General features: G+C 43.9%; 3 protein-coding genes across 4 annotated transcripts in view; 2 read left to right on the forward strand and 1 right to left on the reverse strand.

The window, feature by feature from the left end:
- Positions 1-12500, forward strand: part of LOC119599427 (transmembrane protease serine 9-like) — a 71127-nt gene that overhangs the window by 551 nt on the left and 58076 nt on the right. The gene's annotated exons all lie outside the window — the stretch shown is intronic.
- The window catches only part of LOC119599428 (RNA helicase Mov10l1-like), a gene marked incomplete at its 5' end in the record, with an annotated part of 32644 nt that continues 21973 nt past the window's right edge, over positions 1830-12500 (forward strand). For both annotated transcript variants that reach the window (XM_037949199.1, XM_037949200.1), the window contains 5 exon segments: positions 1830-1999; positions 2865-3017; positions 3406-3530; positions 3724-4339; positions 6419-6604. In XM_037949199.1, the coding sequence (XP_037805127.1) occupies positions 1830-1999; positions 2865-3017; positions 3406-3530; positions 3724-4339; positions 6419-6604 (1250 nt within the window).
- The window catches only part of LOC119599431 (C-type lectin domain family 4 member D-like), a 4352-nt gene continuing 579 nt past the window's right edge, over positions 8728-12500 (reverse strand). The window contains 4 exon segments of the mRNA XM_037949202.1: positions 8728-9034; positions 10013-10106; positions 10851-10998; positions 11000-11082. Coding sequence (XP_037805130.1) covers positions 8884-9034; positions 10013-10106; positions 10851-10998; positions 11000-11082 — 476 coding nt within the window. The 3' untranslated portion in view covers positions 8728-8883.

The following is a 12500-nucleotide window of genomic DNA, read 5'->3' on the forward strand; positions in this document are numbered from 1 at the left end:
CCCCCTGATCGTGCCGCTACGTTTCCCCCAAGCCACTAAAGCGCTTCATTCCCGCGATAGCAAGGTAACCGCTCATCCTGCCGCAAGGACCGGATGTTCCAAGCGCCTACCCGGAAAGCACGCCTGAGGTTAAGCCTCGGGTGGTCACTCCGGGTGCACGCCACCTCTGCCGCTCCCGCCAACACAGCCCCAGATAAAGGGGGTCGGCAGGCTGTGGGACCGCCTATCCACCTGTGGGGTTCCCGAGGGCTTTCCCCCACAAGCTTCATGGTGGGTTGGCGCCTGCCGGGGCGCAGGCGGGACGAGTAACTCTCGCTCCAATCCTGCACCCCGACATTTGCCCTCCCAGCGGGACCCACAGCCCGCCTTACTTGCTGGGTGGGAGGGACAACACCCCTCCCCCCAGCATTTCCATTTAAAAAAGACGTTGCCAGAGGGTCATTCTGGGGGGAGGAGGACTGGCAAGGCCCACCTCCCCCGAGCCGCCCCATTTCCCCCGGGTGGCTAGGGGGCAGGAGTTGGTACGAAGCCAGAGCGTGTCCACACGCCGGTGGGCCATAACTCCGTACCTCTGGGGCCTCCTGCTGCTCCGAGATCCCCCACAGATTTAGCCTGGGACCGCAAGGTACCCAGTTACCCATGGGTGGCCACGAGGAGGCACTGCAGAAGTCTTAATGATGGAGAGGCTGTGACCTGGCAGGGAGACTTATGCAGAAGCTGCTCCCTTTTTCGCACTGGGCTAGCCAGGGGTGGAAGCTGCAAGCGAGAAGGCATGCAAGCACTTAACACTATCTAGGCTACCACACCATCGCTTCACATCACCATGCACGTGAAGCACCCACCCATACATATACATATACATATACATGTATATGTATATACATATATATGTATATACATGTATATGTATGTAATATGTATATGTATACATGAATGTATATGTATACATGTATATGTATATGTATATGTATATGTATATGTATATGTATACATGTATATGTATATGTATATACATGTATATGTATATGTATATGTATATAAATGCATATATATGCATATATATGCATATATATGCATATATATGCATTTATATGTATATATATGTATACATATATATTCTTATATGCATATATATTCATATATATATGTATATATATATATATATATATATATATATACACATATATATACATATATACATATATACATATATACACATAAACATACCAACAAACATCAAATTCATAATTACAAAGTTATTGATTATCCTGAGTAAGTTACTTAGAATAGTGAGGAACTGTAAGAAATTTGAGAAGTTACGGCAAAGAGGGAAGGAATATAAAAATAATTATTTGTTATCTTTTATGATTATTGTTTAACTTCACTTCGTCACTTATAATAAATTTTGGTCACGTGACTAGATGTTTTGAAATATTTACTTAACCAAAAGCCATGAATACACAGAGAGATGTAAATGTTTGTATGTATGTGTATTAAAGTGATTGTCGATAGAAAATATACTTGACTTTCAAACCTGTTGCCTTACTGAATATGTAGCTTTAACAGGCTTGGTCCGTAAATCACAGAATGTATTCTAATGCTAACATGTGCATTCAGTTTTACTTTTCTCTCTCCTCCTCCTCCTCCTTTATTCGCTGTCCACTTTGATGTGATAAAAAACATGCCGTAAACAACATTTTATGCCTATTAGTTTTTTTTTTTTTTATCTTCCAAAAAAAGCAGGTACTGGGCACTGTTCACTCTCAACTTGTGAGCGTTGCTGCGCACTCTGAAAAGACATTTCTTATTGTCTCTCCCTAAACCAACAGGCGATTGGATCACTTATAAAGTGGACCACGACCTCACCACCAAGGAAAATGGGGCTGAAGCGCCTGTTGTGGACCTCCAGCTGTTGTCGAGCGTCGAACCCCTGCGAAGGAGGAGGATTAGGGGGGAGGTGTCACGGCAGTATTTGTCCTATGCTGTCATTAATGAGGAGGTATGAGTCTTTTCAGTGGTTTTTGTTTATGAGGGTTTAATGTTTTTGTTTTTTTTGGTTTTTGTTTTCTATTTCTGTATTTTTATGAATGGCTCTCAATTTTTTATTTATTTTAGTAATGGAAGGAAAGTAGAGTGAGAGATAATTTACATACAGGTGGTTGAAAGCAAAACAGTATATCTTTAGTGTTGGTAATAGTTATAGGTTTTATCCCCCTTTCCCTTCTACCTTTCTCCTTCCTCCTGTCTGTTTCCTAATTACTCTTCCCCCCTCCCCCCTCCCATTCTCCCTTTCCTTCTTCCTCTGCCCCCTCCTCTCTCCTCCCTCCTCCCTCCTCTCTCCTCCCTCCTCCCTCCTCCCTCCTCTCTCCTCTCTCCTCCCCTCCTCCCTCCTCCCTCCTCTCTCCTCCCTCCTCCCTCCTCCCTCCTCTCTCCTCCCCCTCCCTCCTCCCTCCTCCCTCCTCCCTCCTCCCTCCACCTCCTCCCTCCCTCCCTCCCTCCCTCCTCTCTCCTCCCTCCTCCCTCCTTCCCTCCTCTCCTCCCCCTCCCTCTCCCTCCCTCCTTCCTCCTCCTCCTCCTCCTCCTCCGCTCCTCCTCCTCCCTCCTCCTCCTCCCCCTCCCTCCTTCCTCCTCCCTCCTCCCTCCTCTCTCTCCCCCTCCTCCCTCCTCCCTCCTCCTCCTCTCCTCCTCCTCCTCCTCCTCCCCTCCTCCTCCTCCTCCCCTCCTCTCCTCTCCTCCCCCTCCTCTCCCCTCCTCCCCCCCTCCTCCCTCTCCTCCCCCTCCCCCTTCCTCCCCTCCTCCTCCCCTCTGTCCTCTCCCTCCTCCCTCCTGCCTCGCATGTATAAACAATAGTTTTTTTCCATCAGGTCTTCTGCCCAAAGAGCCTGTTTGATGAAGCACTGCTGCAGGCAGGAGACTCGGTCATGGTAGATGTGATAGAGAGCGATCAGGAGAAATTTTGCTGGCGAGCGGTCAAAGTGTCTCCTGTGCCTGCATATTCGGACACCCCGGTCAAGAAGGTGAGGAGGTTTCTTTTGTTTTAATGTGGAAAAGAAGGGCAAAAGAAAGGGAAAACTAAGTGGGACAGGATAATAAACATTTTATTTCGTATATAAAAAAAAAATGTTTTGTTTATTATGGTAAGCCTTCACTATTTTCATGAGTTTGAAAGTTGTCTTATGTCAGTTTAGTCGTGATGTTAGTTAGGCAGAGTAATAATTTGGTAGACATTATTCCCAAAACGCTAAAACAGAGCACCAGAAATACAGAATAAACTTTTAGTTGTTGATAATTTAACTTTCTGTTCATGAATGAGTGCAAGTATGCATCTTTATTGCTGATATTTTTCTTCATATTTGTTTATTCATTTTGTTTCCTAGATGACATTGTATCTTTGCTTCTTTGCAGGGCAGGAAATCTTCCCTGCTGAGTAACCAGCTGGGACTGGCAGGTGACGTGTCCTCTGCCAAGGATGACAAAATCCTGCATTTGCTGGAAAACAAGGCTGGCATCATTATCTCAAAGTCTCTTAGGTGAGTGTGGGAGTAAGAAATTTAATCTTATTTAGTGTCTTATTTAACGGAAAAGATCATTTGAGGAAGCTTTTGTACAGATCTTGTTTGACTTCTCTATGGTACCTTGGGAAATTGCCAGGAATGTGTCGTGAGTGTATAAGGCTCTGCATGCACATGGAAAATTTTTCTCACCAGTGCTTTTTATCCTCAGGTTTCCTGTGGTATACCTAGGCAAGACAGATTATATTGCTGCATTTGTTAAGAATGTTGGGAGAGAAAGTCGTACCCTTAGGCGTGTTTATATTGTCTCAACATCGGAGGACTGCCAGTTATCAGTGGATGGCTGCTCTGTGGGGGGACGTGCCTGCGAGATGCCTGTTGTGGTCCCTCCTGACTCAGGGATCAGTGTCCGTCTTCAGTGCACGGCCACGCTGCTAGGTCTGGCCAAGCACCTGTGCGTGTTCGACTTTGTGGATTTCCAGGTTGGACGTTATGTCAGCGCAGTGGTGGAGGATGAGCAGATGCATCTGATGCTACCCATTGCTCCTCGCTCATCACAGCAAATGTACAGGAAGGCGAGAGCTCACCAGTCCACAGAAAGCACAGTTATCCGAGGGGAAGTGCCCTTCAAGCCCCCACCCTTTCTGCCTGTCAGCCTGCCCATGGCTAATATCCCAGATTACATCTGGGATGCAGTGCAGGAAGAGAAGAACATCCTAGACGTGGTCCCCTGTCTGAGAGATCCCCTGACCAGAGTCAATCACAAGGAGAAGCTGTCTGCCCTCTTGCACTTGGAAGAGATAGCCCTAGCACAGCAGATGAGGCAGGTAAGTTGGAACTAAAATTGAAATTGCAATTATTTCTTTAGCCAATTCATACATAGTTGTAAAGAGTACTGTGTAAGAAAAGAGTTGCAGTCTTCAATGAGTCAAAGGTCTCTTGTGAAGTATTTTGGTTAATCAAATAGATATATAAAGGTAACTACTTATATAAAATGAGGTGTATGAGTTATTAAGAGCATGTTTTATTATTATCGATATGATAGAAAATTACAAGGAAACAATTTGTGAAATTACAAGGCACTATTCTTAGTATGCATTTTCTTTCAGACTACTTAAAAGAGAAAATTGCACATATGGTAAACCGAGTCTTGTGTGACATGTAGTTTTATTTCCTTTTTGAAATTACTTATGACAGCTCATAAGTAATTATTCATGGATTTTGGTTCAGTCAAGTTTCATTATGGTTTACATTTGGTAATCTCTAGATTTGACAGTTCTACAGGGAAGTGCATTTATACTTTGAAAACGGATGATAGTTGACTATTGTCTGAAGTTCTGCAATTTTGGAATTTTGCTGATATTAGTGGAAACAGCCCTTTATTTCTATAGCTTATATTTTCTGGCATATTTGTGTCTTTTTATATTACCAGTAGACTGTTACTTTTGTTGTTGAAATGATATTTAGATTCAGCATTTTTATGTAGAGGGAAAAAATATTTCTTATTAATTATAATTTTTGTGTGGCTTTGATTTTTTTTTTTTTTTTTTTTAGAATTCTAATGTCTTTTTTTAGGAAGTACAGTGTGTTTAAGCAAAACAAATTTCCTTTTAGTTTGATGAATTAGTTGAAGTTGTTGTTAATGGTTAGCACTCAGAGGGCAAAATATAGCTTTTGTCATTCTGTGCATGTTGGATAAAATGCTGTAAAACCTACTCTCTTCAAAAAAAACGTATTCACATTGTCCACATGAGCATCCGAGTTTGAAAGGTTTGGGCTGAAGTAATTGGGTATTAGAAGACACAAAGAAAAAATGCATTTTCCCTGTCCTGTTTACATAATGAAGCTTTTGAACCTTGATGTCCTTAATGGGGAGGGACTGACTAGGGCTGATGCTGTCGGTGGAATTTTTTTTTAAATAAATAGAGAAAATTCAACAACCAAATTATATGTTTTAGTTTATGAGTATATATTTCATATTATAAGATTATCTTTTATTAGTCTATGTTTCAGTAGTTCAGTACCTCCTTATAATGTAAAATTTGCTGCTGTATTGTGCTTCTGCAAATGAAAACCATTGAAAAATATGTAATAATGGACTGAGCTGACCCAATAAATATTATAAAAAAACAAAAAAAAACATAATGAAGTATGAATATCCAAGGTAAATAGGTATGATTTTATGTTTTTTTTTGTTTTTTTTTCAAGAGATAAGAAATTGGCCTAAGTTTCAAAGCATTTTTTTTTTTTTTTTTTTTTTTTTTTCATTTTGAGCTGAAGTATCTTGACAGTGGCTAGCAGAATGAAAGTAGAATGTTTGAATTCATCCAAAGCATCCCCCACCCCCCAAAAATACTATATATATAAGATGAAAAGGGAAACAGCCACACGTTACTGTGTTTGTGTTTGTGTCTATATATATAAATTAATTAGGTTTAACAGAAGCAAGTAAATATGTATAAATAGATAAGTCCAAGTAGTCTTACTATAAAGCCAGTAATCATTTATCTATTTAGTGCATCTTTGCCTTTATAGAGAAATTAAGTGTAAGTATTGTCCCTTGATTTTAACTGCAAGCCAATTTATCTCTGTGTGATTTATGACCTCATGAAATATTTTGTGTGCAACATTTATCACCAAAACATGGAGGAGTTGCAATTATCATCTGTTTACCTGTGTAACTGCCTGTATGTGTGTATGTTTATCACTGGCTCTGTCTGTCTGTCTGTCTGTCTGTCTGTCTGTGTGTGTGTGTGTGTGTCTGTCTGTCTGTCTGTCTGTCTGTGTGTATGTGTGTCTGTCTGTCTGTCTGTCTGTCTGTCTGTCTGTCTGTCTGTCTGTCTGTCTGTCTGTCTGTCTGTGTCTGTCTGTCCTCTAATATTTACCTTGGCTGATTGATCTTACAGTTCGACATGGCCCGGTCGACCCTGTCTCCCCATGGCGAGTACCTCAGTCTGAGTGTACCAGGCCTGGCTGAGAGACGGCCGTCCCTCATGGTAGGAGACACTGTCCTAGTCGCATCTCTGGGTGCCTCTCCAGGGGCGGGTGAGCTCCAGTATGAAGGATACGTCCATGAGGTGTTACATACACAGGTGAGCTAGTGGTGGTTAGTGAATTGTTCAGTATGTTTATTTTTATTTCTTTCAAAAGTATAGGAGAAGGAGTTCAGTTGGAATTTTATGATGGAAATATTCCAGAGGAGAGAAAGAAGGAACTGATATTGTATATAGATATTGGGGTAAAAATGAAGATGTATTCCTTTTCTGCTTTGTTCTTGCCGTAATGAGAATAAGCAAGAACTTGGAGCTCCAATGGAAGGGGGCATCTAGCTATCATGCCCAAGCTTTTTACTAACACACTCAAGGGAAAACACAGCAGGAAGGGTTCAGCAAGCATGGTGAAGATAGCCATGCGATGACCATGACATAAAAGCTTGTATCTGAGGTAACAAATAATTTTTTAGGAAATATTTCTTGAAGAGTGCTGTACAGTATGTGGAACTATTAATATATGTCAAATTGTTAGATCTTGGAAGAGTGAAAAAAAGGAAAAAGATGAGGTGGACAACAAGACTGGGTGAAGAACATCAGTCTCCTATAGTCTCTGCCAGTAGATGTTTTTTATTGTTAAGCAGGCCAGCACTTTTAGGTTCTTTACAGGCTTAATTTTGGAAAATAATAACATAATATGAAAGATGTGAAAGTCAAAATCGGTGGTAAATGTATATGCAAACATTGTTGGATGGCACCCCTGCAATGTTGAGTTTTATTTGAACTTTAAGTTTTATCTCCATTAAACACCTAATACAATGTGCCACTTAATGGCTATCCCAATGTGCTCTTTTATGGCTCATCACAATAGCTAAGATTAAACATCAGAGAAGCACATCTTGGCATATAATAAATACCCACCAACTCTGAAATATAAAAGTGAAATGATGCTTCTTGGCATCAAGTGAGTATCTTATTTGTTTGGTATATATCCATTAGAAGAGACTTTTGTGTGTGCGTGTGCGTGTGCGAGTTGGGTTGGAAGGTCTGAGAAACAAAATTATCTTGTAAGAGGGAGAAGAGGAGATAAATGTTCAGGGAGAAGAGGAAAAGGTGGGTGTAGGAGAAGATGTGGAGGGAGAAGATGGGTGGAATGTTTATATTGCCTGGTGCAACAGATTAAGCGAGAAGGAGGGGGAGGGGGAGGCACTGGGGAAGTGGTAGAGATTGGAGTATCTGGATTTAGACTGGAAAAGGAATTTGACTGGGGAAGAGAGGTAGTAGAGGAAGGATGGTTTGGGATGGAGGGATGAGGTACTGGGAAGTTGCTGAGACACCTTGAGAAAATGGGAGGGGAGTGGAGCAAAGGGCAGTTTTGGAATAGGGAGAAAGAGAAAAACCTCGTCTGCGTGCTTCCTTTCTACACTTATGTTGGGTGAAGTCTAGTTTGAATCTGAGAACTGCTATCTCAGATTTGAGCTTGAGCTTGGTTGAGCTAAAATGAATACTCAGAAGATTTGCAGAGGTGGAAGTAGCAGAAGGACGAGTGCGGGAGGAAGATGGGTGTAGCGGAGTGAGGTAGTACTGTCGGGAGGAGGGCAGTGGGGATGAAGGGGTTGCCCTAGAGAATATCATACCATGGCTCCCGGAGGCCGTTCATGGCTGACACAAAGTCAGCCTCTCATCCTTTCAGCATGGCACTCACACCTTAGGAAGTGGACAAAAGGGGATGAAGAAAAGGAAGAGGAAATGGGTAGAAGAAAAGACTGCAAAATTTGTTGAGGCGAGGGTTGAGGTCTAGAGTAGGGATGATCCCCAACATTGGGCCTCAGTCTCCCCTCCCCTAACAGTATGTGTGTGCGAGTGCGAGTGAGTGCGAGTGAGTGCGAGTGAGTGCGAGTGAGTGCGAGTGCGAGTGAGTGCGAGTGCGAGTGAGTGCGAGTGCGAGTGAGTGCGAGTGCGAGTGAGTGCGAGTGCGAGTGAGTGCGAGTGCGAGTGAGTGCGAGTGCGAGTGAGTGCGAGTGCGAGTGAGTGCGAGTGCGAGTGAGTGCGAGTGCGAGTGAGTGCGAGTGCGAGTTCAAATGTGTGCGTGTGTGCGTGCGCAGCTTATTGGTAAAAGGTGTATTCACTGAGACCATGGTTTCTGGAGTTTTTATATATTTTTATTTGTCATTAATAACTACTATGTAAGCAGATTTGAAATTATTAAAGAAAGTAGAAAAAAAGTAATTGACTTCAGAAACTTGTAAGAATGTCCGCAATTTTCTAGTTTTGTTATCTTGACCGAAGTGACAGCCGAGGCGGGTCGCTCCTTTCCCTTCCGCTTGCCCCTCGCGAAGCCCAGCAGCCTCTCAGGCGACCCTCAGACGCCCCAGCGACGCTCACGCCACCAGGGCCTTAGCCTCGCAGATGAAGGAGGGGCCGACGTTGCTCTCGTCGTACTCCAGCATGTAGAAGCGGTTGTTGGCGCCGGAGGGCACGAGCATCCCGTACACGCCCGTCGAATCGGGGTTGGGGGAGGACATGTACCAGCTGCGCGTTGGGGGGAAGGGGTGGGCGTCACAGAGCGAGTGCGGACGGACATTTAGTGATGCATTTATTATTATTATTATTATTATTATTATTATTATTATTATTATTATTATTATTATTATTATTATTATTATTATTATTATTATTATTATTATTATTGTTATTATTTATTGTTATTGTTATTGTTATTATTATAATTACAATTACAATTATAATTATAATTATAATCATAATTATAATAATAATAATAATGATAATAATAATAATAATTAATAATAATAATAATGATAATAATAATAATAATAATAATAATAATAATAATAATAATAATAATAATAATAATAATAATAATAATAATAATGATTATTATTATTACTGTTTTACGACCAGTCCTACTAGAGATCTAAAATTACCTCTGGCGCCTCTCTGCTTAGAAAGTACAGGTATACAAATCCCATGTTTTGCTAATTTAATTAAACTTTTATCTATAACACGCATCAATATTTTCATGTGAATACACTACAGTCATGAAATTATAGTGCATCAGTGTGAAAATGTTGTTGCTTTTGTCATAGGTGAACGTTTGAGCTAACAAAACATCAAACAAACGTATTTTCGGTCAAAATGGCCCGAAAGTCCCCTCAAATGATATTTAATATTTGGCGTAGGTGAGAGCATCTGCGGAGGTGAGGATGTAAGTGAGAACGTCTACGGCAGCGGGATCATCACTGGGAATAGTTATTTTTGGAGTATTTAGTGAAGTGTGTCTCCAGGAGTCGTTTGCAGTTTGTTGTTGGTGTACCGGATTTTTTTTTTTTTTGGTTTACGTACTATGGCGTGGTAATCTACCATTTTTCCTCACCCTTTTTTTTATTATACTACTTCTTTTTTGTGCTATTTGGTGTTATTTGTTATTTGATGATCTACTTTATTTAAAAAAAAGAGAAGAAAAGAAGGATAAGAGTCTGAAATACGTACATATAGGCCAAGGGGTCGATGGGCGCGGTGTCCGTCCACTGCCACACGCCGTTCACTTTGCTCCCGCCCGTCCAGAAGATGTAGCCAGTCATGCCTTCAGAGGGGAATGGCGAGGGGAGGAGACGGAGGAGAAGGGAGGAGAGGGAGGGGGAAGAGAAGGAGGAGAGGGGAGGAGAAAGAGGAGGATTGGATGGATGAGAAGAGGGGGGAAGAGGGGAGGAGAAGGAGGAGGAGGAGGAGGAGGAGGAGGAGGATAGTGAAGGGGATGGTGAGGAAGGAGAGGGATAGAAGGGGATGAAGGGAGGTGAGGGAGAAAGACGAAGAGGGTAAGGAGAAGGGAGGAAAGGGAGAATAAGCAGGGGCAGAGGGAAGGAGGGAGGAAGGAGAGAAAGAGGAGAGGGAGAATCGGGATGGGGAAAGGAGAGAGGGGAGAGGGAAAGGGAAAGGAGAAGACGGAGTAAAGGGGAAGAGAGAGGAGAGAGAGAAAGAGGAGAAGAAAGGAATGAGGGAGGAGAGAAGCAGGAAAGAGACAGAGGAGACGAGAGCGAGAGAGATAGATTAATATATTTTTCATATGTTTTCTCATCAATTCATTACTTTCCACTGTTTATAAAAGTATATTTAATTGTGATAAAGCGTGCAATCGATGCTTGCTTCTACGTTAGGTATACGCAGGAAGTAAGCCGTTTTGTAACTGGCAATGCATTTATATTCACGACATATACAGAGAATCATAGAAAAACGAGAATAAGAAAAACTGAGAGATAATCATCATCTGCCTCTTCATCGTGGGTTCATTATCACTCCCGCTTTCAAAGAGGACCAGCGTCCCCCTCACCTGGAATCTCGCTGACGACGTGCGCGGTGAATTTAGTGAGGAAGGCCTCGTTCACAGTGGCCAGCTCGGTGGACCAGCCGTCCGTGGCCTTGGCAGCGCAGAGGGCCTTCGCCGAGGGCCAGGTCATGGCCGGGGCGTTGCCTGCGTAGGTTTTCCGTGTAGATGTGCACGCAGCGGCCGTCGAGCGAGACGAAGTCGGCGGGGCACCTGGGGGCAGCGGTGGCGCCGGGGGCTGCGGGAGGCGGGGAGGGGTAAGCGAGGGGCGGCTGGAGGCGCGTCGCGTCGATGGGTTTTATGGTGTGATTTGTACGCTCTCTCTCTCTCTTTCTCTCTCTCTCTTTCTCTCTCTCTCTCTTTTTTCTCCTCTTCCCCTTTTCTCTTCTCTCCCTCTCTCTCTTGTCTTTTTCTCTCTTCTCTCTCTTTTCCCCTCTTTTTCTTTTCCCTTTCTCTCTCTCTTTCTTTCTCTCTTTCCTCTCTCTCCCCCTCTTTCCCCCCCATTTTTTCCTTTTTCTTCTCTTCCCCCCCTCCCTCTCTCCCCCATTTTTTTCTCTCCTCTCTCCCCCCGTCCCTCCCCCTCCTCCTCTTTCTCCTCCCCAGCCCTCTTTCTCCTTCTCCTTTTTTTCTCTCTCTCTCGTCCCCCTCTCTCTTCCTCCCCCTCTCCCCTCTCTCTCCTTCTATTTTCCCCCCTCTTTCCCCCTCTCTCCTCCCCTCCCCTTTTCCCCCCCCTCTCTCTCCCCCTTCCTCTCTTCTCCCCTCCCCCCCTTTCTCTCTTTCCCCTCCCCTTTTCCCTCTCTTTCTCGTCTCCTCGTCCTTCTTTCTCTCCCCTCTCTTTTCTTTCTCCCCTCTCTCTTTCTTTTCTCTTTTTTTCTCTCTTCCCTTTCTCTCCCTTTTTCTTTTTTTTCCCCTCCCTTTCTCTCCTTTTTCTTTCTCCCCCTCCTCTTTCTCCTCCTTCTCTTTCTCTCTCTCTTTTCTTTCCTTCCCCCTTTTCCCCCCCCCTTTTCTCCCTCCCTCTTTTCCCTCGGGGTTTTTTCTCCTCTCTTTCCCCTCCTTTTTTCTTTTTTCTCCCCCCCTCTCTCTCTCTCTTTTTCCCCCTCCTTTTCTCCCTCTTTCTCCTCTCTCCCCCTTCCCCTTCTTTCCCCTCTCCCCTCTTTTCTTTCTCTCTCTTTTCTCGTCTTTCTCCCCTCTTCTCTTTTCTCTCTCTCCCCCTCTCTCTCTCCTTCCCCCTCCCCCCTCTCCCCTCTCTCCTCTCCCCTCTTCCCCCCTCCCCTCTCCTCTCTCTCTCCCTCCTCCTCTCTTTCCCCTCTCTTTCCCCCTCTCTCTCTCTTTTCCTCTTCTCCTTCCCCCTCTTTCCTCTCCCTCTCGTCTTTCTCTCTCCCCCCCCTTTTCTTTCTTTTCCTCCTCTCCCTCTCTTTCCCCCTCCTCTCCCTCCCTCCTTTTTCTTTTTCTCTCTCCAACTCTCTCCCGTCCCCTCCTCCTCTCCCCTCCTCCCCTTTCCCCCCCCCCCTTTTCCCCCCTCTCTCTCTCTCTCTCTCTCCCCCCTCCTCCCTCCTCCTCTCTCTCTCTTCTCTCCCTTTCTCCTCTCTTTTTTTTCCTTTCTCCCTCTCTCTTTTCTCTCTCTTTTTCTCTCCCCTCTTTTTTTTCTTCTCTCTT

The sequence above is a fragment of the Penaeus monodon genome, chromosome 42, assembly GCF_015228065.2.
Source record: "Penaeus monodon isolate SGIC_2016 chromosome 42, NSTDA_Pmon_1, whole genome shotgun sequence".
In the NCBI taxonomy this organism is placed as follows: domain Eukaryota; kingdom Metazoa; phylum Arthropoda; class Malacostraca; order Decapoda; family Penaeidae; genus Penaeus; species Penaeus monodon.